This window comes from Mesoplodon bidens, assembly GCF_964165515.1.
Source record: "Mesoplodon bidens genome assembly, chromosome: 6".
Lineage (NCBI taxonomy): Eukaryota > Metazoa > Chordata > Mammalia > Artiodactyla > Ziphiidae > Mesoplodon > Mesoplodon bidens.
Window position 1 is genome coordinate 83,776,914 of NC_138162.1, and position 25,213 is coordinate 83,802,126.

The 25,213-nt window shown below is 37.3% G+C and overlaps 1 protein-coding gene across 1 annotated transcript in view; it reads right to left on the reverse strand.

Annotated features, from left to right (window-relative positions):
- Nucleotides 1–25,213, reverse strand: part of TRPM6 (transient receptor potential cation channel subfamily M member 6) — a 139,678-nt gene that overhangs the window by 58,129 nt on the left and 56,336 nt on the right. Inside the window, 11 exon segments of the mRNA XM_081236652.1 lie at nucleotides 42–188; nucleotides 5,047–5,199; nucleotides 9,554–9,782; nucleotides 11,567–11,847; nucleotides 13,642–13,776; nucleotides 16,242–16,382; nucleotides 18,196–18,249; nucleotides 19,326–19,460; nucleotides 22,471–22,571; nucleotides 22,691–22,763; nucleotides 24,807–24,930. Coding sequence (XP_081092778.1) covers nucleotides 42–188; nucleotides 5,047–5,199; nucleotides 9,554–9,782; nucleotides 11,567–11,847; nucleotides 13,642–13,776; nucleotides 16,242–16,382; nucleotides 18,196–18,249; nucleotides 19,326–19,460; nucleotides 22,471–22,571; nucleotides 22,691–22,763; nucleotides 24,807–24,930 — 1,573 coding nt within the window.

Consider the following 25,213-nt stretch of genomic DNA (forward strand, 5'->3'; position numbering starts at 1 on the left):
TCATCCTGAATACTATATATAATTTTTGAAATGAGACCAACCGTATAAAACCAAAACTTGACAATTGGAGCACTGTAGAACTCATAGACTTTCCTGGTCCATGGGAGGCTTTGGGGCCCACTATTTAAATCAAAGTGCTGATTTTCATCTGGTTTCTCATCGGGGCCACTTTCCAAATCATACTCTTTCTGTAAAATGAGCAAACAATCATTTATTGTCAGAGGCGTAACTAAAATACTGACATTTACAAGTATCTAAAATATTATATATTTCATAAATACATAAATATAATAAAAATATTAGAAATTAACTGGGCACCCACCAGACAAATTACAATCTTAGACTTGAACGGAAGGAAAACTACATGTACTGTATCAGTCTTTGACAGGGTAAGGAGAACAGGGTATTTCTGAAAAGCAAGCTGAGTCTCCCATAGGAAAACCTAGTCAAACTGAGTAGTTCCAAGCATTTAAAAATGGTCCCTCTTCCTGTTCTTTTTAATCTCCTTTATCAGTAATTTTGAAACCTAAGGATATTAATAAAATCCTTGTGAAATCAATAACAGAGAATAGAATTATGTCCATAATACAGGAGGACAAAATAGACACATAATGCTGAAACATCTTTCCCAAATTATAGGGAAGTCAGGCATAGTGTTAGTTTGAGGATTCTGGCTTTGATAGCTTCTCCACTCATTTATAACAGAGGTTTTACCTGAAGCTCACGGACTCTCTGAGCTTCTGGAGTTCCTTGAACCTCCTGCAATTATATGCAAGTATTTGTGTTGTGCATGCATTTTTCTAGGGAAAGCATCTTCCATCAGTTTCTCAAAAGTTATGGGCCCGCCTAAAGGTGTTAACAGTTGTAGGTGGTGAGAAATGAGTATCTGTGTGACAAGGAAGTGGTTGCATAAATGTGACTACAGAGGTGTCTACATAGAAGAGCTGTTAGAAAGAGAGAAAAAAGAAAGGAAAAGAAAGGAAAACAAAAAAGCACTTGCAGCCTGATTGCTTTCAAGAAGAGGGTACTTAGGGATGATGAAAGAGAAGAAAGAGAGATATCTCTTTTTTTTCTGTGTGGTTTTAATCTTTTAACAGGAAATGTGGGCTTCCCTGGTGGCACAGTGGTTAAGAATCCGCCTGCAAATGCAGGGGACACAGGTTCCAGCCCTGGTCTGGGAAGATCCCACATGCCGCAGAGCAACTAAGCCCGTGCGGCACAGGTACTGAGCCTGTGCTCTGGAACCCACAAGCCACAACTACTGAGTTGGTGCGCCTGAACTTCTGAAGCCTGTGCTCCACAACACGGGCCTAGAGCCCGTGCTCCACAACACGAGAAGCCACCGCAATGAGAAGCCCACACACCGCAACGAAGAGTAGCCCTTGCTCACTGCAACTAGAGAAAGCCTGCGTGCAGCAACGAGGACCCAATGCAGCCATAAATAAATAAATAAAGTTTGGGTTTTTTTTTTAAAAAAAGAATTTTTTTTGGAATTCAAAACTCCTAAAGACAAGCATGCTAAAGGCACACCAAATGACTACAAGAAATTGAAGCCTTGTTGTGTTGGACTTTTGGAAAATGGTATGAGAGTCAATTGAACAACAGGCTGATAGTTTCAAAGCAACACATTTTAACCTTGAAACTGAGTAGAAGAATAACTATCCTCGCCTGCAAGAACCTGACCGGAAAAAACTATTTGAAAAAACTAAAAATGAAATCCTCAATGAAGTTATCAGTCTGAGCCACGTTACACCAAAACATTGGGAGGAAATTGTTCAGCAGTCTTTATGGGAAAGAGTATCAACTCATGTGATTGAAAACATCCATCTTCCAGCTACACAGACCATGAATTCAGGGACTTTTAATACTACAGTGGATATCAAGCTTAAACAGTGAATTGATAAACCGCTTCTTAATAAAGCAATCGAGGTTGCTTGGGAGACCCTACAGGAAGAATTTTCCCATTTCATGACAGAACCAAAAGGAAAAGAGCATGATAACATATTTGATAAACTTAAAGAGGCTGTTAAGGAAGAAACTATTAAACACCAGAAGTGGAATCATTTTGCGGAGGACAGCTTGAGGGTTATTCAACACAATGCTTTAGAAGACCAGTCCATGTCTGATAAACAGCAGTGAGATGCAGCTATTTATTTTATGGAAGAGGTTCTTCGGGCTCATCTTAAGGATACTGAAAATGCAACTGAAATATGGAAGGTCCAGATTGGGAAAAGAGGTGGTTACATTGGAAGAATCAGACCCAAGAACAGTGTGTTCACAATGAAACCAAGAATGAACTGGAGAAGATGCTGAAATGTAATGAGGAACACCCAGCTTATCTTGAAGTGATGAGATAACTACAGTCCAAAAGAACCTTGAATCCCAAGGAGCAGAAGTAGATCCGAGCTTGATTAACGATACTTGGCACCACGTTTATAGAAGACATTTCTTAAAAACAGCTCTAAATCATTGTAACCTTTGTTGAAGAGGCTTTCATTCCTAACAATGGCATTTTGTAGATTCTGAGTAGGAATGCAATGACGTTGTCCTACTTTGTCAAATACAATGCATGCTTGCTGTCACCACAAATACTTTAGTGCAGCAACTTAGAAACCCTGAAGTCAGGCAATTAGAGAAAAATGTCAAAGAGGTACTAGAAGATTTTGCTGAAGATAGCGAGAAGAAAGTTAAATCGCTTACTGCTAAACAAGTTCAAATGGCTGAGGACCTCAAGAAAGTTAGAGAAACTCAAGGAAAACTTGATGCATTTATTGAAGCCCTTCATCAAGAAAAATAAATTGTAATAAAATCCTACTCATATTATAATCAGCTCTGCATACATACAAGAAAACTCCAAAGTCTTTGTCCTCCATTTTTTTCTTCTGCTATTCCACCTTTCTGAACATAAAATAATCATAAAATTTTTAAATAAATAAAAAATAATTTTTAAAAAAGAATAATGGCTTTCATTCTCCTATTACCAGTGCTTTCATCATATTTATTATCACACTATTACCATGACGACAAAGCACAAAGACACTCTAAAAGAGCATCTATGTCCCTCCTGTCTTCGGCTTTCCCCCAAAATACATAATGCCAATTGTGTTCCTCAACTAATCAAGTACATTATACTTAATGAGCATTATGAAAACTTGTATGTCCCACCAAATGCTGCCTCTACCCCTTATTCTCTGATTAACAAAATTTTAAACACAAAGCAGATAATCCAAAACTGTTGCTTTAGTTAAATTCAAAGATAAAAGAACATTGTTACTATGATTATAATCCATTCATAACAGACCAGATTTGAAACACTTTTTCAATTAATGCTTTAAATTGAATAATGGTGAGGTATCATGGATAGTCTGTCTGATTAGAGGCTCCATAGTAGCATGGGCCGCATCTGCCTTAGTTAATGAAATGCCCCCAGAACTTGTCTGGCTCATGGAAGGTAGCTATTAGATATTCGTTGAATTATTAATTGATGTGGCCATGTCCAAACCACCAGGTGAGCAATTGCTGTAAGAGAACCACTATATTACAGACAAAATTTAATTTTTCAGGGAACTGTGAGGGCTTACTATCATTTTTGAATGTTAAGAGCACATTTAATTGCCATTCAAGGAAGGAGTTCTTTCCCTAAGAGTCTCCACTTTAAGAAGAACTGCTTAGTGGAATGCTCCAGCTATCTGCAATGCCTTCAGTTTCAGTGAAAGCTTATCTTTCTATGAAACCTCTAAGAGCCAAAAGTGAAGTTACATCCACTTCCAAAGCACTACTTGCAACCAAGTGCCAACATATTTACATATTTGTTTGTAGACAGATGATAAACAGTTTCCTTCATTGTTTGCTTCAACAAGCTAATTAAACTTAATGTGAACACTGAAGTAGTATAAAGGCAAACATATATATGTGAATGTCTCACATATAATGATTGCCTTCTATTTCTAATGGGGTTAGGCAAGCACATTTCTTCTCTTTCCTTAAAAAAAAAAATTGAAATGGTCTAAACTTAGTAACCACATAATCTAACCAGTACAATCACAATTATGACAACTTGACTAACCCAGCTTTGCAAAGGAGAACTCACACACTCTATTGAGTTTAGAATGTACCTGCCATCTTGGACTCTGAGAACCCCAAATGGAACTATCAGGCTTAGAAAAGTGGGAAGGAGAGGGGAGGGGAGGGGAGGGGAGGGGAGGAGAGGAACACACATATACCCAAACAGGCATGATAGTAAAAATATTTAACAACTGATCTGGTTAACTGTTCTGGCATTAACCAATCAGAATAAAGGCTCAACCAATCACAGCAGATGCCAGCCATACAAACTAATTATAATTATTTTTCATTTAACATTTATCAGATATGTTTTTAATATTATGACAAATACCTCATAAGTACAAAAGCACATCAGACAAGATGATAGCTAAAGATGCCTCACTGAAGTATTAAGTACCAAAAAGATGTTTACTACATCTCACAGTAAATGACAACTTTATCAGCAGTGATCCAAGTTGAATCATAAAATTCAAGAAATATATGCCCAGACAGCATATTGGAGACTCTCCAGTGAAGATGGGTTGCAATAGAAGCAGCTCAAGTTGCCCATGAAAGACTATACATCTAGGAACTCAAGTAAAACTATTCAAACTCATTGGATATAATAAATGAAAAAACTATGGCGTGAAACAGTGAAGATCAATGCACATTTTAAACCAGCATCTTTTTAAATAAAGATTTTTAAGGATATGAGGCATCCCTTATTGTAGCTTTAGAGAAACAGTAAGTCTATTTATTCCACTAGTCACAAAGGAAAATGAAAAGTTAAGCAGCTTTCAAGACATAATAAAGTCTTTGATTTGGGCAGAAATAGGATATTTTGCTTAATAATATATGGGGGTTAATTAGAACCATCATACACGCTATACCTGACCTTACTATAATATGATTAAGATCGTTAAATAAATAAGCTTTGTGTCTGTGTATGTTTGCGTGCAGTCAATGCCATGAAAACCTAGTTCATTATGATATTGCACTAACCAGACAAGCACTTTCTTTGGGAGCGCTGCCATTCTGGTCATCGTTATACCACGTAAACTGGGAGTCCTGGGACTGGGGAACATGTGACATCTCTGCTTTGCTTTTAAATTCCAATGTCAAAATGGTGGGTGGGAAAAGAATACTGATGATGATCTTTAAAAGAAAAGAAAACAAAGTAAGTAGTGAGGGTTATACAAAGCACAAGTATGATCCAAATAAAGTTAAGATTTGGGTGTATATAAAATGTCAGATCCATCCCCAATTCAGTGGATATCCTGATTGTATACATACTTTCCGACTTGAGAATTCCAATTCTAGAAGTGTCTCCCTCAGAAATACTCATGAATCCAAGCATGTGTAGATAGTGATGTTCTTGGCATGGCTATTTGTAATAGCAAAAAATTAGTGTCAACCTGAATGTCCATCTATAGAGAGAGAGCTGATGTGAGACAACCTAACAGTGGAATACAGTCAGCCCTTCATATCCGTGGGTTTCGCATCCACAGACGCAACCAGGTGTGGATTAAAAAAAAATTCCAGACAGTTCCAAAAAGCAAACATGAATTTCCCAATCATTGGCACCTACTTACATAGCATTTATATTGTATTAGATAGTATAAGTAATCTAGATGCAAAAGTTATATGTAAATACTACACCATTTTATATAAGGGATTTGAGCATCCATGGATTTTGGTATCCTGAGGGGTCCTGGAACCAATCCCTTGTGGATATTGAGAGACAACTGTACTATGAATCATTGAAAAGACAAAAGCAATTCTGAATATAATGAAAGTTACATTGTTAAGTCTAAAAAGAGCAAGTCATAAAATAATATGCACAGTGTAATCCCATTTTAAAAAATTAAAAATTAAAAAATATGATGCATATACATATATGCATTTGAAAGTTTAAAATACATATACCACACTGTTATACGTTATAATACCCAGAGGCATGGCAGTGAGAAGTATTCTTTTTCAATGAGCATATTGCTTGAATAATTCTTTAAAGCCACTAAGTAGTTACTATCATATAAAACACATGAAAATTTATTCATATTATAAAATCAAGAATATAAAAACATACCAAGTCACCTTCTGTTAGATGCATCTCCCATCACACATATATTTTCTCTGCCAGTAAAACCCAACAGATAGAAATCTAGAATCCATAATTTTTTCATTCTATTGCTCACATTCATGAATTTATTTATAGTCTATTCGAAAGAATTTTTATGTTCAACTTGTATTGGCCTTTCAGGGTAAAGAGTTTAGAAGATTTACTAAATATTGTGACAATCATCTTGGTGAACATTATCTCTTTTAAGCTAAAATTAGGCCTAGTATTCTGGGATTCAGTGAATAAAGGTAAGATTAATCCAGACTATATGCCACTCATGATTAAAGAAATTAAAGTCATGTCCTTGTTGACTTCATTTTTTTTATGCTGAAATGACCTTTTGTTGTTTTGTTTTTTTATAACATCTTTATTGGAGTATAATTGCTTTACAATGGTGTGTTAGTTTCTGCTTTATAACAAAGTGAATCAGTTATACATATACATATGTTCCCATATCTCTTCCCTCTTGCATCTCCCTCCCTCCCACCCTCCCTATCCCACCCGTCTAGGTGGTCACAAAGCACCGAGCTGATCTCCTTGTGCTATGCGGCTGCTTCCCACTAGCTATCTATTTTACGTTTGGTAGTGTATATATGTCCATGACACTCTCTCACTTTGTCACAGCTTACCCTTCCCCCTCCCCATATCCTCAAGTCCATTCTCTAGTAGGTCTGGGTCTTTATTCCCATCTTACCCCTAGGTTCTTCGTGAGTTTTTTTTTTTCTTGGATTCCATATATATGTGTTAGTATACAGTATTTGTTTTTCTCTTTCTGACTTACTTCACTCTGTATGACAGACTCTAGGTCCATCCACCTCACTACAAATAACTCAATTTCGTTTCTTTTTATGGCTGAGTAATATTCCATTGTATATATGTGCCATATCTTCTTTATCCATTCATCCGATGATGGACACTTAGGTTGCTTCCATCTCCTGGCTATTGTAAATACAGCTGCAGTGAACATTTTGGTACATGACTCTTTTTGAATTATGGTTTTCTCAGGGTATATGCCCAGTAGTGGGATTGCTGGGTCATATGGTAGTTCTATTTGTAGTTTTTTAAGGAACCTCCATACTGTTCTCCATAGTGGCTGTATCAATTTACATTCCCACCAGCAGTGCAAGAGGGTTCTCTTTTCTCCACACCCTCTCCAGCATTTGTTTCTAGATTTTTTGATGATGGCCATTCTGACCAGTGTGAGATGATATCTCATTGTAGTTTTGATTTGCATTTCTCTAATGATTAATGATGTTGAGCATTCTTTCATGTGTTTGTTGGCAATCTGTATATCTTCTTTGGAGAAATGTCTATTTGTTGTTTTGTTTTAAAGCTTGATTTCCTGTGAAGGTTCTCTGGACTTTTCCCAGTCTGATTGGATTGGTTTGTGTGTGTGTTTGTTTTCTTTTCGGATGTAGAACCCAAAATACATGCAATCTTCCAGGTCTGGAAACACCATAGTTTGAAGGCACAATGATATTACACTAATTAATTCCTAACCCACTTCCTGAAAAGGCTCCACATTCTTTTGCCCTTGACCATTGCAGAACAACTGGCTTGTGAAACAGTATTCAATGAAAACAATATTCCATTTCCAAGGAACAGGTCAGTCTGTTCTCCAGAAGCATTTAAATGAGTTTTCCCTTCCACATAAAACTCTACAAGGTCTTCCTCCAGTCTTCATCCACATGGAATTAGTCTGACCATGACTTTTACATTTGCAAAAGTGTTCCCAAAACTCACAAGCCAAGCACTGAGGAATTAGAATCCAGGCATGGAGAGCAATATGGTCTACTGCAACTCAAAGATTTTAAGTAGCTAATCAGTCTTCTTTGTTTACTCACTATGTTTGGGGGCAAAAACATTTAGTCTTGCTTCAATTAAGCCTCTTTGTTGATATAAAAATAAAGTATACGAGGAGCAAAAAGTTATTAAGTTCTCAGTAACAAGGATTTCTATTCAACTAAAGTATGTACAGGACAGAACCATGGAGAAAATTATTCCTCAAAATCCCAGCTATCTATACCCCCATCTCACTCTCTGCACATTTAAAAAGAGTTATTGCCAGCACTTGTGTAGCTAGAAGTGGACCCATTTACATCTCTGCTTCATCATTTCCAAGGCTGAAATCGAAATAGATCAAAGAACTTCTTCTAGAAACAATTGTTGTTTCTCCAATATTTTGTTAAAGAGGAATCTATGTGAAATAATTTCTGGTTGACATTTCTCTTGTTTCCACAATCTCATTAGTGGAATTAAAATGTACAAGCTCTTTTATATATTTTATGTCATATCTTTTATTTGTTTATGTTTTCTATAGTTTGCCCACCAAAAAAAATGTTTTTAAAAACAGTCATTCTGGGCTTCCCTGGTGGCACAGTGGTTGAGAATCCGCCTGCCGATGAAGGGGACGTGGGTTCATGCCCCGGTCCGGGAAGATCCCACATGCCGCGGAGCGGCTGGGCCCGTGAGCCATGGCCGCTGAGCCTGCGCGTCCGGAGCCTGTGCTCCGCAACGGGAGAGGCTACAATAGTGAGAGGCCCGTGTACCACAAAAAACAAACAAACAAACAAACAAACAAAATCATTAAAAAAAACAGTCATTCTATTTGGGACACATCATACTTTTAAGAGCTCTAAGAAGAATAAAATTAAAATATAAATTATAACCTTGTGTAGCTCTTAATGATCATGCTTCATCCCCTTTTTTTCTGTTTCATAAGCTATGTAATTCTTAAGCATGACCATAACCTAGAGCTTTTTAGGCTTAGGTTTGATGTCAAAAATTAAATGCCTTTAATAATTAACTAAATTACTCTTGATAATTCAAGGTGAAAGATGAGGCTAAACCATAATGGAATAGAAAAATTTGGAGATAGTTAGTGGTGTGAACAAATGTGTTTGAGGGCAGCTTTATAAAATATCCATTTATTTCCTGAAACATCACATTAGATGAACACAACAGAAATTGCTAATTTTATTTAGTTTATCATGAGTTAGTATTTTTAAGCTGAGAAAATTTTCACTAAGAAGTCTCATTTACTTCTGTTATAATTATCAGAGGCAATGGTGTTTACTAATAACGAAATCTTGTTTATGTTTGTACATGCTTTTAACTTCTTCTAACCAGCTTCTCATGAGTATGCCTTTGTGATGGATGGAGCTGGCACAATTATGTCCATTTTTTAAAAGAGACTGTGGTAGTGGGAGATAATGTAATTGTCAGAGGTTCCACTGTGAAGATCTCAGTTCATCTGTGAGAATCAAAGATATTAACTAGTTTTCCTGAAGGTAATCTTCTGGAGCAAGGGAAAAATGAACTCAAGAGTATAGACCTCAAGAGTGTAGACTAAACTAACGTTAAACTCTATAAAGCAAGTAAATATACCTTTAACCATGAGTTTTTCCTCATTTTCAGACGCCCCATCCACATATCTGTCAGTAGCATTTGGGTACAAGTATGTGAAACAAAGGGCCTCAACCCTCCAGAAACAGCCAGTTTTAAACAGGTAGAATTGCTCCAGTTCTTGAGTTCATAGGTCAACAGTTTCATGGCCATTCTTTCATTCTGTTTGAATGCCTTCTCCAACACATCCAGGGCAAGCTGTCCAAACTGTCTGCAATGACACAGTGGTGAGTGGCAAAAATAAATGCAGGTGAGAGCCCCAGAAACATTAAAAAAGATTAGATATGAGATTCAGAAAAGACCAAGACAAAAGAGGGAACAGTAAAATGCAGAAGTTGTTTAAAAGGGATTGCTGCTCAGGAAATGGATTGTTCTCCCTTTCTTAAAAGAACACAACTAGAGGGTTTCCACCAGGAGTGCCTGAGCTATCCATGGGGAGAAGCGAATCCACACCACAAAGCAAGCTGTGTATGGCTTGATGTGGGGCTCCCTGATAGTACCTAATAAAGAATGTTTTGACAGAAAAGATTGTTCAAAAACTGAACTAGCATTTAAGGAAAAACTGTGGAAACTCCCTCCGCCACTCCTTTTTTTTTTTTTTTTTTTAAAGATTTTAGGGGGCTTCCCTGGTGGCGCAGTGGTTAAGAGTCCGCCTGCCGATGCAGGGGACACGGGTTCGTGCCCCAGTCCGGGAAGATCCCACATGCCATGGAGTGCCTGGGCCCGTGAGCCATGGCCGCTGGCTGCGTCCGGGGCCTGTGCTCCGCAATGGGAGAGGCCACGTCAGTGAGAGGCCCGCGTATCCAAAAAAAAAAAAAAAAAAAAAAAAAAGATATTAGGGACTTCCCTGGTGGCGCATTGGTTAAGAATCTGCCTGCCAATGCAGGCTCAAACAGGTTTGAGCCCTGGATCGGGAAGATCCCACATGCCACAGAGCAACTAAGCCCGTGCGCCACAACTACTGAGCCCGCATGACAACTACTGAAGCCTGCGCGCCTAGAGCCCGCGCACCACAACGAAGAGTAGCCCCCGCTCACGGCAACTAGAGAATGCCCGTGCACAGCAACAAACACCCAACACAGCCAATAAATAAATAAATAAATAAATTTAAAGATTTTACAAAATACACAGATGACTTAAGTAAGAAACTAGAACTGGTGACACCCCCAGGTGATCTTCTTGGAGGTTGTTTTCTCTAAAAAATAGACACTGTCATGGGCTTCCCTGGTGGCGCAGTGGTTGAGAGTCCGCCTGCCGATGCAGGGGACACGGGTTCGTGCCCCGGTCTGGGAAGATCCCACATGCCGCGCAGCGGCTGGGCCCGTGAGCCATGGCTGTTGAGCCTGTGCGTCCGGAGCCTGTGCTCCGCAACGGGAGAGGCCGCAACAGTGAGAGGCCCATGTAACGCAAAAAAAAAAAAAAAAAAAAAAAAAAAAAATAGACACTGTCATTCTCTGGAATTTTTTAAATCAAAATGATAAATTAGTTTCTATTAACTCTAGCTTGCTTTCTTTCCCTACTACTATAATGCTTTAGTAAATCAAAAAACCAAAACATTTCTAACTTTTCTATCTTCTACCATCACTCTCTGGTAATTTAATATATAATATATTTATTTGTTTTCCTGCCTGAGCTGCACTTAAAGAACAAATTTTAATATAACTTAGTATCAAAGAGTTTGAGAGTTAGGAGGGACTTCCAAAATCATTCATTGAACATTTCATAGTTAAGAAACTAAAGTCCCGAAATCTGGTCAAGTGATTTGACAATTAGTAAAGAGCTGGACTAGGACTAGAACCCAAGTCTCCTGACTTGAATGCCACCTCTCTTCCTTTTAGTCCTTAAAATACCTCAAGACCCTTATTTCTGGGAGAGTCCATGAAACACACGGCTATAAGTCCACTCATCTTACAAGTTCTAAGCTGAGGGAGATAAATGTGTCTAACCATTCTAAGAACTGTCGATGTTAATATTAGGTAAAGGGAGAACTCCTACTTTGAGTAATTTTTCAGCTCTTCTGAGGCATCATCAACCATGTTGCTCTCCTTGGCTTCCCGGGCCATTGCTCGGTAGAGTATACAAGCAATTACTGCCTTGACTGTGGCCTCCTCTCCGTGCTGCCAGAAGAACATGGCCATCTTCTGCCTTTTCATTAGCACAGCCCAAACGAGCAGGTCGTTATAAGGATAAATAAAGCCAGTAGAGTCAGGGTCATCTGATATATTTTGTTCTTCTTTTGACTTCTTCCTTGATTTATGAAGGGCTACAGACTTTTCCTGTTAGAATACAAAATAGGAATGGGTGTCCAAATACTCAAATGCATGATGTTCTACCTGACAAAACACATCGGTTATCTTAAAAATATTTTTAAATCACCGAAAAGAGATGGAAATAATAATTGAACTTTATAAATCAGAAACCAAAATTTTGGCCTTTTTTAATCCATTTCTTGTTGCATCTAATAATTCCAGGGTCCCTAGGCTGAGATACCTTAAGTGCACTTAACACAACTTAAAACACTATACCTTTGGAATAGAGCCACTAACTATACAACAATTTTCAATTTATCAAGGAAATGGGCTGAAATAACATATTAGATAAATGATAACTATTAAAAAAAAAACAAAACTCTAACCTCACCTTACAAATAGATTCATTATCTTCCTCTTAGAAATATGGCACTAGTGTTGCCAACATTCATACAAATAGATTGGTTTTAATTTTGCTTTCCGTTATTCTGACTATATTCCCCTAGTGATGGTAATAAGTAATAATGAAATACTATTCTCTACCTGGTAAAACCACCTTTTACAGCTCATCTCAAAAACCATTCTCTAACCCCCATAGTCTTCTATATCACTTTGTATGTATCTCTCTCTCGATGCTCATCATACTGCACTGTGGTTATTACTTTGGGAGGGAGGGTGGGACCATTTCTCAGTCATAATTACATCTTCTCCAACACACCTGCATCTCAAATTCAACCAAGTGCCCAAAATACTGCCTGGCAAATAACAAGATTCAATAATTATTCTTTTTTTTTTAACATCTTTATTGGAGTATAATTGCTTTACAATGGTGTGTTAGTTTCTGCTTTATAACAAAGTGAATCAGCTATACATATACATACATCCCCATATCTCCTTCTTCTTGTGTCTCCCTCCCACCCTCCCTATCCCACCCCTCTAGGTGGTCATAAAGCACTGAGCTGATCTCTGTGTGCTATGCGGCTGCTTCCCACTAGCTATCTATTTTACATTTGGTAGCATATATATGTCAATGCCACTCTCTCACTTCGTCCCAGCTTATTCTTTTTAATTAAAGGAGATCATAGCAAAAATAGTAACAAGCTTCCTCTATTTCTATAAATGAAGGGAATTTATGTTCATTGATTATGACCAATGGTAATTTTATGAAATATCTTTTCATTTTAAGAGCTATAAAAAGCAAACCTCTTTCAGCCAACATAGGAACCATTTATATGGAAATTCTTAAACAAAAGCATTCACCCCCAGAGGAAAGTGGGATTGAGGTAGTAAAGGGAGGGGGGCATAATACTGCTCACACACACTCACATGCACACACACAGTCATAAATACATTATCATTGTCATACTGTAACATTAGGCCAAAATTATTTTTTAGAAAGCTTCAAAAGGGAAGAAAGAAGATGCAAGAAGACAGTGTCAGAAAAGAAAGCAGAAGGAAACAGTCACCTCCAATTAGCCTTGGGGAAAAGAGGAGGAGGGTGCAATGTTGGGCTAATGATTCTATTTTTTAGTACCATCCCATGGACTGCCTTCCTGAGTCAACATCTGGACATGGTAGAGGTAGGAACAAGGAAGGCAGCCTGAGGTGCCAGCCCCGGCAAATCATTTAGTTGCTTGTCCTGGGCGTTTGCTCACCACTGTTAGAGAACACCTGTATTATGCTTTTGACTTGTGCCATCTGTTTATAGTACCTGTAAATGATCCCTCTATTTGTATCCCCCATTCTCAAACTTTAAATGAAGAAAAGATCTCAGTCTTTAAGGACAATTTTCTTTTCAAATCTAAAATAAGTAACTGGTACCTGGACTTTGTAAGGTTGGGCAGTTCTAATGAACTGGTAATGCAGTGTGCTTTCTGCAGATTCATTTCTATTTCCTGAGCGGCATCTTCGGTGAAGAGGGGGCTGGGGAGGGCTTTGAGCAAAAGTGGTCACTTGCTGGAATATGTTATTTATTTTTAAAATAAAACAAAAAGGGAAAAAGATGATTATAGTGGTAACAATTAACATTTTATTTCTAGACAACAATAAAACCAAATATAATATTGTGTCCTATCAAATACCAATGGTTCTGTCTCTCATCCAAGATTAGTAATTAATTACTCCTCCAACAAGAGCCTCTCAGGATCCCCTTCTTACTAAGCACACTCTTATTTCCTAACATCTTAGAGAATGTGTCCTTTTGCTCCCTATCATATATCTGCATTCCTTTTCTCTGTGGAAATTCCATTAGAATCAATTGATGTTCTATACCTGAAACAAGTTCAGAATAGGCAATAAAGATTCACAGTTCTGATAAGAAAAAGTTCCCATTCACAAACAGCTCCAAGGTTAAGCTTCAGTTAGAAAGTTACGGAATTTTTCCAGGTGTTATATCACTACTGGAATTCCAGTGGCTAGGCCCAATAACAACATAATTAATTGCTTGGCAGCATGAAGCTTTCATCAATGAAAAACAAAAACCAACGAGAGCATTCTTAAAGGGACTGACATAAAATTTCCAATACAAACCGTATTGGGAACTTTGAACTTTATTTTACTTATTTATTAATATTTATTTATTTATTTTATTTGTACTTTATTTATTTTTAGTTTGTGTTTTACAGATATAAATTAGATGTAGAAGTAATGGGGTCCAACTTTTTAAAGAAACTACTCAAATTATTATCATTATTATTACTGTGATATAGAATTAATAGTATCACTAGTAATAATCACAATGACTATTAGTATTAAGCTACTCTATACCCTCTATGTACCAGGAATATGGGTTTTCCTGGGTATTCTAGGTATTATTTTATTTAATCCTTTTGATAAATTTATGAAAGGGGTATTATATTATTCCCATTTTAAAGATAAGGAAACGGACACACAGAGAGGTTAAGTTTCTCACTCGAGATTACACAGTTACTAATGAACAAAACTAAGATTCAGTCCCAGATCTCTCCGACTCCAAACCATGTATTTGTTAACTGCTACGATCTAATTTACTAGGAAACACAATAAACTCTGTACTCCTTCACTAAAAAATAATTAGAGAAATGGGCAATTTCCTACCCATTTCCAGAAAGGGCATTAGAGGAACCTGCCTAGCATGCTCCCCACTGGGCTGCACCAAGGTCACAGTCAGTCCTATACCTGCCACTGGTAATCTCATAGCAAGGCATATTTTGTTTACATGAAGGCATTGATACCTCAAGTGTATCCCTATGCCTGTGAAATGCCAATAAAGAACATTTTCTCTTTGAGAGTTGGGTTTCTTTTGTTTTGTTTTCTCATCCCTTAAAGCCAAGTTGGGTTTTCACTTCACCTCATTCTTTAAAAATAAAGGTCAAAAGTAGCTTGAGGGCTTCCCTGGTGGCGCAGTGGTTGAGAGTCCGCCTGCCGGTGCAGGGGACACGGGTTCGTGCCCCGGTCCGGGAAGAATCCCACATGCCGCGGAGCGGCTGGGCCCGTGAGCCATGGCCGCTGAGCCTGCGCGTCCGGAGCCTGTGCTCCGCAACGGGAGAGGCCACAACGGTGAGAGGCCCGTGTACCGCAAAAAAAAAAAAAAAAAAAAAAAAGGTAGCTTGATATTCTAGACTCTTCATGTGATCTTATCCCGAAGTATCTTTCCAGTGTCATCCCTCACAACCTTCTGGCACTTGTCCAATGACAAAGGTCTTCTTGTCACGGCAAAACCATACCATGGTGTCCACAGCACTGTGCCTTTAACTGTTCCCGCTCTTCTCTCAGCCAAAAATGCCCCAAACTACCTTTTCTAACACTTTCATTATCCCCTAATAAGAACTAGGCTCTTCAGTGTACTGATCTGTACTGGCAATTTTAAGAAACAAGCAATGTTTTCTCTGCTAATCAACTAACCAGCAACTCCTAGACTTTCAAAAATATGATGGAAAATAAAATACGTATAATATGTATTTTCACATGGTACATTCTGCATGCATCTTCCAATATAACCCCTAGAGACTTGTTCCAAGTTTGTCATCTCCAGGCTATGAACTATTATGAGTTATAGATATAATCCTATTAAGCTTTCCACTTCTGTATTTTCAAAAGATAAAGAAAGATAAGGAAAGAACTGGTCATCTCTCCCTCTAACCCTTCTCACCACATACTTCTGTGTCAATACGGCACATATTATATCCTGTTTTGTACTGTGGCTAGTTATTCATAAATCTGTTTCCTCTAAAAGTTTCTAAACTCCTGATCTTTATATCCATCCCAGGCCAGCATGCCGGCACTTAGCACAGTAATTTACATGCAGCAGACATTCAATAAATGTCGATAAATAGCATGTCCATTTTGGAAGCTCTTCCCATCTAAACGTCCCGAGCCACTTTTCTAAAAGTATAACTCCTAGGAATCCTTAATTTTACTAGGGTACTTTTCAATTATGCTACCTTATGTTTTCTGTAGAGGTTGCTGTAGAGGGCTCTGAAATTTTTTCTGGTATAGCTGCTGCGATATGCTCTACCAATAAGGTATTCTATCACCAGTCCAATGTCAATCAGCGTTATTCTGTAGCCTGAGAGAAGGGCATGCTGAAACAAAAACATGTAACACGTAACTGTCAGTTCTCTTTTTCTATCTCTTTTGCCATGTCACTAGAACATAACCAAATAAACTGCAAAGAGGGAGACTCACACTCTTCAGCCCTAGAACAATGCTTAAGACTCACATTAGTGAGTTATCACTAATAACTAAAACAAGAACAAAAACAACTGATCACTTAATATGGCAGCTACTGATACAACCTGGTTGTTCAAATGGGAAAAAATTCTTAGCCTTAAGATGTTTTTAGTTTCATAGACATGGAATGTCTGCTTTTAAGAGCTCATTTCCTCTCTTTTTCTCTCTCATGCATATACACACTTTAGAATAAAATACATTTAAAGAGAGTACAAAAGATTGTTTTTAGCTGGAAATGACAGAACCACTACAACAAAAGTATAATCACTGGAGGATATGCTGGAGGGTCCAAAAGTAACACTAAGTTAAATCTTAAGCTTCTCTATTGAAATGGCTGTAACACTTTGCACCGTGTTGACCAAATCATACACAAAACAAGAATAGGAAAGGAAGTAGAACAAATAGAAATAAGGAACATGAAGCAGCAGAGCAAAATGAGATTTCAAAATTCGAGGCTGTACCAAGACCAGCGTCATGGCTGGTAGGGGCCTGAGTAGCAGGTTTCCAAGCACATGGGCCTAGGCCAAATGAAAACTGCTCTGACCCCTTAAAGGCCACCACAGTGCCTCTTCATAAGTGTTACTTCTGAGCTGCCATTCATAGCACACTTTTAAAGGCACAGAGCGCTGAACAAGATCTTTGAAATGAATAGATTGTGAACAATGTTCCCAAAGCTTTGAACAACAAATAAGGTTACAGATATAAATAAATGCAAATAATTTAATTTCTCTCTTTCACATTCATAATTCACTTTTTCCAAGGAACACAAATCATGCTCTCATTTTGCTGCTAGTTAAACACATATCTAACTATTTCACTCCTTTTTCTTCAGTTTACCATGACAGAATCAGAGTTTAAGGAGATAATCTAAGGAACATCATTTGACCCAACATAAATCAATGCAAGGTAAATTTACGTTGGCATGGACACTTTTGCTTACTGCTAATCTGCCAACTAAATGTCCTCCTCCAGTCCTTTTACTCCCACCAAATCAACATAATCAGAAAGCCCACACTCTCTCCATCAAGATATTAGACTTCAGAATTAAGGCAAAAAAAGTCTGTTAAATTGGAAAGTTCTGGTAACTAATGGGGGATCAGAGATGATTTTAAGTCTGACTTAACTCCAAGTTCAATGAGAATACCATGAGCAAAATATTAGCAAAGGTATAGACCAGTAGGATCCATCCTGGTTCCCTAGAACAATGCTTAGACTCACCAAGGAAGTGAGAGCCCCAGAGTTATCACTAATAGACAAAACAAGAACAAAAACAATGGAATCACATACCAGTCCTTCAATAAAGATAACAGAACCAGGAAGTTTCTCTATTTTCAGCAGGTATTATTATCATCATTGGCAATATTGTTGTATCATGTTAAGCTGAAATTCTGCTTGGAAGTTTCTATGTCTCCAATTCATGTTTTATAAGAGAAAATAATTATTAGCTAATGCCACTTACTTGGTGGGTCAAATCTTTTAAAACACAAATTACAAGAAAAAATATGAGTGTGGTTTGGTGATGAAATTGTTCGGTCACAGGTAAAGAAGGTAGGTAATTTGCTAGAAAATCCAAGTCTACGTTTTACAAAGCAAAATCTGGTAACACTTCACCACAAAGCTAGGACAATACCAGAAGAAATTTGTACACCTTCATAATTAGGTTACCTGTTTTACATCTTGGACAAGATGATGCAAGAGCATATTGGTCGGTCCTTGTTTCTGTAATAAAGAACAAAAGGAAGAATTTTAATTACCTTTTAATTACCATGTGCTAGGGAGAAATAAAAAACCTTTATTTCAGAATTCATAAATAATCCAGAATACTGAAAACTTTCTTCAACATCTTTAGTAATGAAACTTAAGCCAAATTAATTCTAAGGAAGGTACTTCCCAAGAGAAGATGTGATTAGATTGAAATATTTTTCAATGCAAGATGTATATATCTAGGAAGTAAGGCCTTAATTAACTTTGTGTGGCAAGAGGCAGAAATAAATTTTAACTAATCTGTAACTAACCTTTATTATATATAAATCACACAATTACAAACTTCATCACACAATTATATTCTACCTATGAATATTTATTGAACACTTACTACGTTCATTCAAGCTACTGAGGGATTCAATGAAGAATAGAAGTACTTTCTTCATAGAATTTTTACAATCTAATAGAAGAGAATGGGACTTACACTAAAAATAACCAACAATAATGAAGATAGGTATGCTCAAAAGAGTGGCAAATAATCCGTATTATAGGGGCACTATAATATGTGAATTGGTATAATCAAGAAGATAGGACTTGAACAGGGCTTTAAAGAAAGGGTAAGATTCAAAGGCAAGGAAGGACATCTCAAGAAGGGTGCTTGGCTTAAGCAACTGGTGTCTTTACAAGGAATAAGCCAGTCTCGTTTCAATAAAAGGTTTACATAGGAAAATTGCAGGAACAAAATTTTAAGTGTCCTTAGGTTGAAATGTTTCTAATTACTCAATAAAAGCAATTTGTTCTTATTCACATCTTTGGCTTTAATTATGGTCTTACTATCCTATTTTCTTAAATTAGTTTATGCTCTGTTCTGTATAATTAATTAAAATGGGAAACACAGAAATGACTATAGGATACAATGGATTTGGTAAGAAAGTTTCTTCCTTGGTTGAAAAGTCTGTCTCTCTATAAGTTATCTTTGTACATGAACGTTGAAGGAGACTTGATCATTCAAGATATAGTTTAAGCTAAGTGTTAAGCTAATTAATAAATAAATCTTAAGGAGGTGACTAATGAAATGTTCCAGTACTCACTGTATTATAGAGCTCTTCCAGTCGGGAGATGGTAAGAAAGCGATGGAGGTTCATGCCATATTCTATTAAGAGCTTCACGAAATCCACTCGATCCATCACCAAAGCATCTAACATTGCTTGTTCTAGCGAGCCAGGCTTCAGAGGGCAGAAATAAGTAAGAGATACAGAGGAATTAAGAAAGTAGAAATAACTAAAGAATTACATGTATTTGAACTCAAAACTATACAGACAAAATAATCATAAAATACAATCTTACTAAGAAATGTTCAGGACCTAAGTGAAGAAATAACAAATGGTAAACTGAAGGCATAAAAGACCTCTTGAATAAATGTGTTCTTGGATGAGAAGATTGACTGTGGTAAAGATCTCAATGCTTCCCAAATTAATGTTTGAATTTAATGCAATTCTAATAAAAATGCAAGGTTTCTTTCCCTTCCTTCTTTTCCTTCTGCTTCTTTTTCTTTTTTTTTTTTTTTTTTTTTTTTTGGTAACTTGGCATGTTCCCATTTAAACTATACCCGACTTCTGGGTATAATGGCAAATTAAACACACTCATCTACTTTTACTCCTACCTAAAACCCCACTAAAATTATAGTAAAGGGTTTTTTTGTCTTTTTGTGGTTTTTTTTAAAGAAATGAATCCACAAGAACAAGGAGGTCAAGAGTGAAACATTTTAGAAGTTGAAAAGCAGATGGTCAAATGGTAATTGACTTAGCAGTCTCCAGAAAGCCAAAAAATGGAAGTCCCTAGAAATTGGAAAAAAAGTCAAGAACCAAACAAAATCTATGCCACAGAATTCTGACAGCATAAATTGCTAACATTGGGACCTTCCCACTCATCTTCCCCTATTGATTTCCGTAACAATAGGAACAAGGCTTTACCTTCTAAGCAGGAGATTGGAGGATTTCTCTCTGATATTGTGATGAATGCAAAAGAAAATATATGAATATGCTAACACTTCAGGTTCCCCAACAAATGGGGACAGCCAGATCACCCTACTGTGAAGCCCAAATCTACAGGCTCAGAATTTCTAATGAGCTTTCTTTCCTCCACACTTAAACAAAGAGTCCAGGACAAACAGACCAAAAAACGTCAACCACGAGGAATCAGGCAATACAGGAAGAAGAAAACTTCAAAAGAACTATCATTAATAGCTTAAAAAAAACAAAAGAACATATTATATTCAGGATGCTAAGACCTAGGGTCTGTCATACAGAGTGAAGTAAGTCAGAAAGAGAAAAACAAATACCATATGCTAACGCATATATATGGAATTTAAAAACAAACGATGGTACTGATGAACCTAGTTGCAGAGCAGGAATAAAGAGGTAGACATAGAAAATGGACTTGATGACATGGGGTGGGAGGCCGAATCTGGGGCAATGTGAGAGTAGCATCGACATATATACACTACTGAATGGAAAATAGTCGGCTGGTGGGAAGCAGCAGCGTAGCACAGGGAGACCAGCTTGGTGCTTTGCGATGACCTAGAGGGGTGGGATAGGGAGGGTGGGAGGGAGGCTCAAGAGGGAGGGGATATGGGGGCATGTATATGCATATGGCTGGTTCGCTTTGTTGTGCAACAGAAACTAACACAGTATTGAGAAGCAATTATACTCCAATAAAGATCTATTTTAAAAAAAGGTACATGTACACCTTCCCTATGACCCAGCAATTCACTTGTAGAGAAATAAAAACATATGTCCACAAAAAGAAAATAAATAAATAAAAATTAAAAAAATAAAAAGACAACAAATTTGCTCCCAGGAATTAATAATATGCTACCAGAAACAAAAAGCTACATACAAGGTGTGAAAAATTAAACTTGAGGAAATCTACCAAAGAAAAGATATAGAAGATAAGAGGAAAAGATAAGATTAGAGGAGCAGTCCATAGGTCTAACATTTAAATGGTAAAATTCCTGAATGAGAGCAGAGAAAACAGGGGAGGAAACTCCCCAGAAAGGAAACACATGATTGCCAAGTTGAAAACAAGTGCCCAGTGTAATGGATATAAAGACTCCTAACTACGCACATCATTGTGAAATCTCAGAGCACTGGAACAAGAGAAGATTTTTTTAAACTCCCAGAGAAGAAAGAAATGGTCATAAACAAAGGATCAGAAAACAGAACGATTTTTACTTCTCAACAGTACTGCTGGGTGCTGGAAGCTAAGCATTCAAAATTCTCTAGGAAAATTAGTTCCATCTTGAATTAAAATATATCCAAACATATAAGGCCTCAAAATTTTTATCTCCCATACTTCCTTTCTCAGGAAGTTACTGCAAGATACACATCATCAAATAAAGGAGTAAACCAAGAAAGAGGAAAACAGGGGATACAGAAAACAGGAGTTCTAACAAAGGAGGGAATCTCCAAGATGATGAAGGATGACAGCTCAGCACCAGGAATAGCAGGCAACCAGCCAGATTGCAGCAGGGAGGGCACAGACAAAAATGTTAAGAGCTCTCCAAAATTAATCAGAAAACAGCAATATGACTTATTATTTAGAAATATGGAAATTTATAAATGTCAGAACAGTCCAAAAATGTCAAAAGTGCTTGGCTCTAGTGATTAGCAGGGCAGGGAACTACTGTCTTTTTGGTAGCTTTTTAGTACCATTTGATGTTTTAAACAATGTGCACAAATTAGTTCAACCCCAAACTAATAGACCTATGGTCTGGTCACAACTGTAATTTTTTAAAAATGAAATGTTAACGGTGATTAGCATTAACACTACGAGTAATCTTTCTTCTTCCTGCTTTTCTCTGTTTTCACTCATTCCTATTGTGAGCATGCATTACACTTTAATGCAAAAAAAATAAGATAAACTTTAAGTTTTGAATAACAATATAAAAATCTGCCCATTCAAAAAGTAAATTAAAAATCCTTCCATCTGTCTTTCCCCTGACTTCCTTTGTCAGCTTCAATTAGGCTGCAGAGCCAGAGGAAAAAATGTTTTCAGGGAGGCAAAGTAGTTGAGAGAAATGTCTTAGCAATGGTGTGTACCCAGCATCAGAGATGCTACCCTACCCCCACATCCATCCCCAAAGCAACCTATCTCTCCTCCAATTCTCTCTTTTGTCCCTCCCTAACAAACCAACACACGACACAGGTCTTCCAAATAACTTCATTTTCATTATACCTTCCAATGTTGTCCATAAATTAGGATATGTTTCTTGGCAATGTCCATCCTGTCCCAAGCCATTGCCAGATTTAATTGTTCTGATGCTGATAAATTTGTGCCTAGGGTAAAAGAAAGGAATCACATATTCTGTTTACGATATCAACATAAAAAGCACAAAGTGCCACAGAATGTGAAAAGAGGGAAGGAGGAACAATTGTAACCTTATTTAGACACTCACCCTTTAGCAGAGCTGTTAGGATTGCTAAATCAAGGTCCTGTGACTCCTCAGAATCAGCATCAAAAATGGTAATCTGTAACAGTTGAAAAACAGAAAGCTATACATTTTGGGGACTAGCAAAGAAATGCTTTCAAAAGTACCCACAAGATTTGCTCTTGAGCTAATGAATTAAGCGAAACATTCATCATTAATGTCAAAAATCACACAGAGTTAAAAAAATTCTTTTTTTTTTTTTTACTAATAAGAGAGAAAACTTTCAAGTAGGGTAATGGCGAATTGTACACATTCAGGGGATAAAAAAAAACTGAAAAATTCCAAGTATCTTAGAGGAAACATGCATGAAAGAACATTACTACATTAATTTACTATTCACATGCTATAATGGAAAGAAACTCAGTGTCAATTCCTCATGTAAAGAAAACCATTCCTCATTTTGAAAGAATACTAAATGAGATCCTTCTGTTCACCTAGCTTTAGAAACTAAGACTTTTGCTTTTTAATGAGAAATGAATCCTCAAGGATTTGTCATAAAATAAGTGAGGCAATTACAATGCACCCAGTGAGCAAGTACAATGGACAGTGAAGAAAGCCTTCACAACCTCAAAGCCTCCAGTGCATCCTGGCAGGTGACTGATTTTTTTAAGATAAATAAGGACATTATTTATGATTATAAAAGGTCTTCTCCTGTTAAGGAATGTATCTCAATCTTTGCAGATGAAAATATATAGTAAAGGGACCTGCTCAACAAAAAAGAGCCAAGATTGCCAAGTTCTAGCCCCAGATATGCCACTAACTAGTCAGTCTTGGGTAAATATCTTAAAACCACTGCATCTCAGGTTCCTCACCCACAAGATGAGAGGAACCCACTAAATAATCTCTAAGGTCTCATAAAGATAGAATTCTTCTACAATTCACGCTAATAGCCCCTCTACCTAACAGCACCCCCCATGTGCCTGAATAAAATCAACGCTCAACTGTGCAGGAGTTGAGAACCTTTCTGTAACATGCAAACCCTTAGCTGCCTTCTCTAGTTCCCTCTTGATTATTACACCGCTCCTTGGTTACTCTCCTTGATGACAGAAGGAGACAAATATAAGGGTGATCCCTTTAATATATCCTTTTCTTAACCTACTGACTGTTGTGGGGAACATAAAATGTAGTAGACCATGCACAAGATTTCAACTCTGAGCTCCAGTTTTAGTTCTACTATTTCATAACTGCATGACTCTGGGCAAATCACTTAAATTCTCTTGGCTTCAGCTTCGTTATCTCTGAAACTGAAATAAACAATCACTGCCATATTGAACTCACTCATGGGGCTATTTCACATGAAAAAATATATTGGAAAGCACACCGTTAATTGTAGACATGGTTGTTATTTTCGTTGTTACCAGGTCAACCAAAATCCCAAAGGGTTTTTCACATCTGTTTAGCCATGCTTAGTCTAGACTGAACTTGTTCAATTGGTTTTTTGAGGGAAGGTGCTTTAATATTACCAAAATCTTTTATGATTTGGTCCAGCCTTCAAATTCTGGAAAGATCACTATGATATGACATATCTGCATATTTAATGTAACTGTCAGCTATATACTATCCAAATCACTGATAAAAATTTTGATCAAAGTACCCTAAAACACTAAAATCTTTTCCTGAATCTATATTATGTTCATAGTCCAAAGTTCGTGGCCTCTATTTTCCATCTGAGAGTTTATTCACATATTTCCATTGTCCAGTGCATCCCCAATGATCTCCTATAGGACATACTGAGGATACTGTGATAGAGTCATCTAAGCCAGCAGACTTAAGTTTATTTAAGACATGGAGCTGTTCCTTTACCCTCTGAAAATATTTACATGTAATTTTCACTAAATTCAATCACTTTTCTGTAATACTGTTATATTGTCTAAGTGCTTTTTCCCAGGTACGGTCAGGAATATGAAGCATGGTTGGAGGGCGGGAGGAAACAAGAAGTCATGTTTACTCAACTTAAAGGTCAAGTTCTGTAGAGCTATATATAATCAAGTAAGAAATGAAAAAAAATTGTGAAAATAAATATCACAATTATTGAACATTAGCATTTTTTAAGTCAGTTGAGTCATCAACTCATCATACTCACAGAATCCCTGTGCACCATACACTCCATCAGAATTTGAAAAAGGTGCTTGGACTGCTTAAGACTAAAGTTGAAAGTATTCTGAATCATGCAGATGATCTCCTCCTTCACTTGAGGACGCAGGGTCCTGGGAGAGAGAAATGGTCGTGACTTGACACAGTGCAGAGAAGGGGACAAGCCAGAAACATCAGTACAAGTACAACACCCCTGAGTCTGTCCCATGTGATGGAGAAGGTTTCTAAGGACAGTACTGCCAAGAGATAAATGAATGGGAAGGAAAGTGAAGCAGCAGCACCAGGAGAAGGCTGAATTGAAAGAGAGAATGGACTGATCTGCCATGCTCCTGGGAAGAATGCACTTGGGGCAGGGTTCTCGAGCCGATAGATTTCCAAGGGGCTGTGAATCTCCAG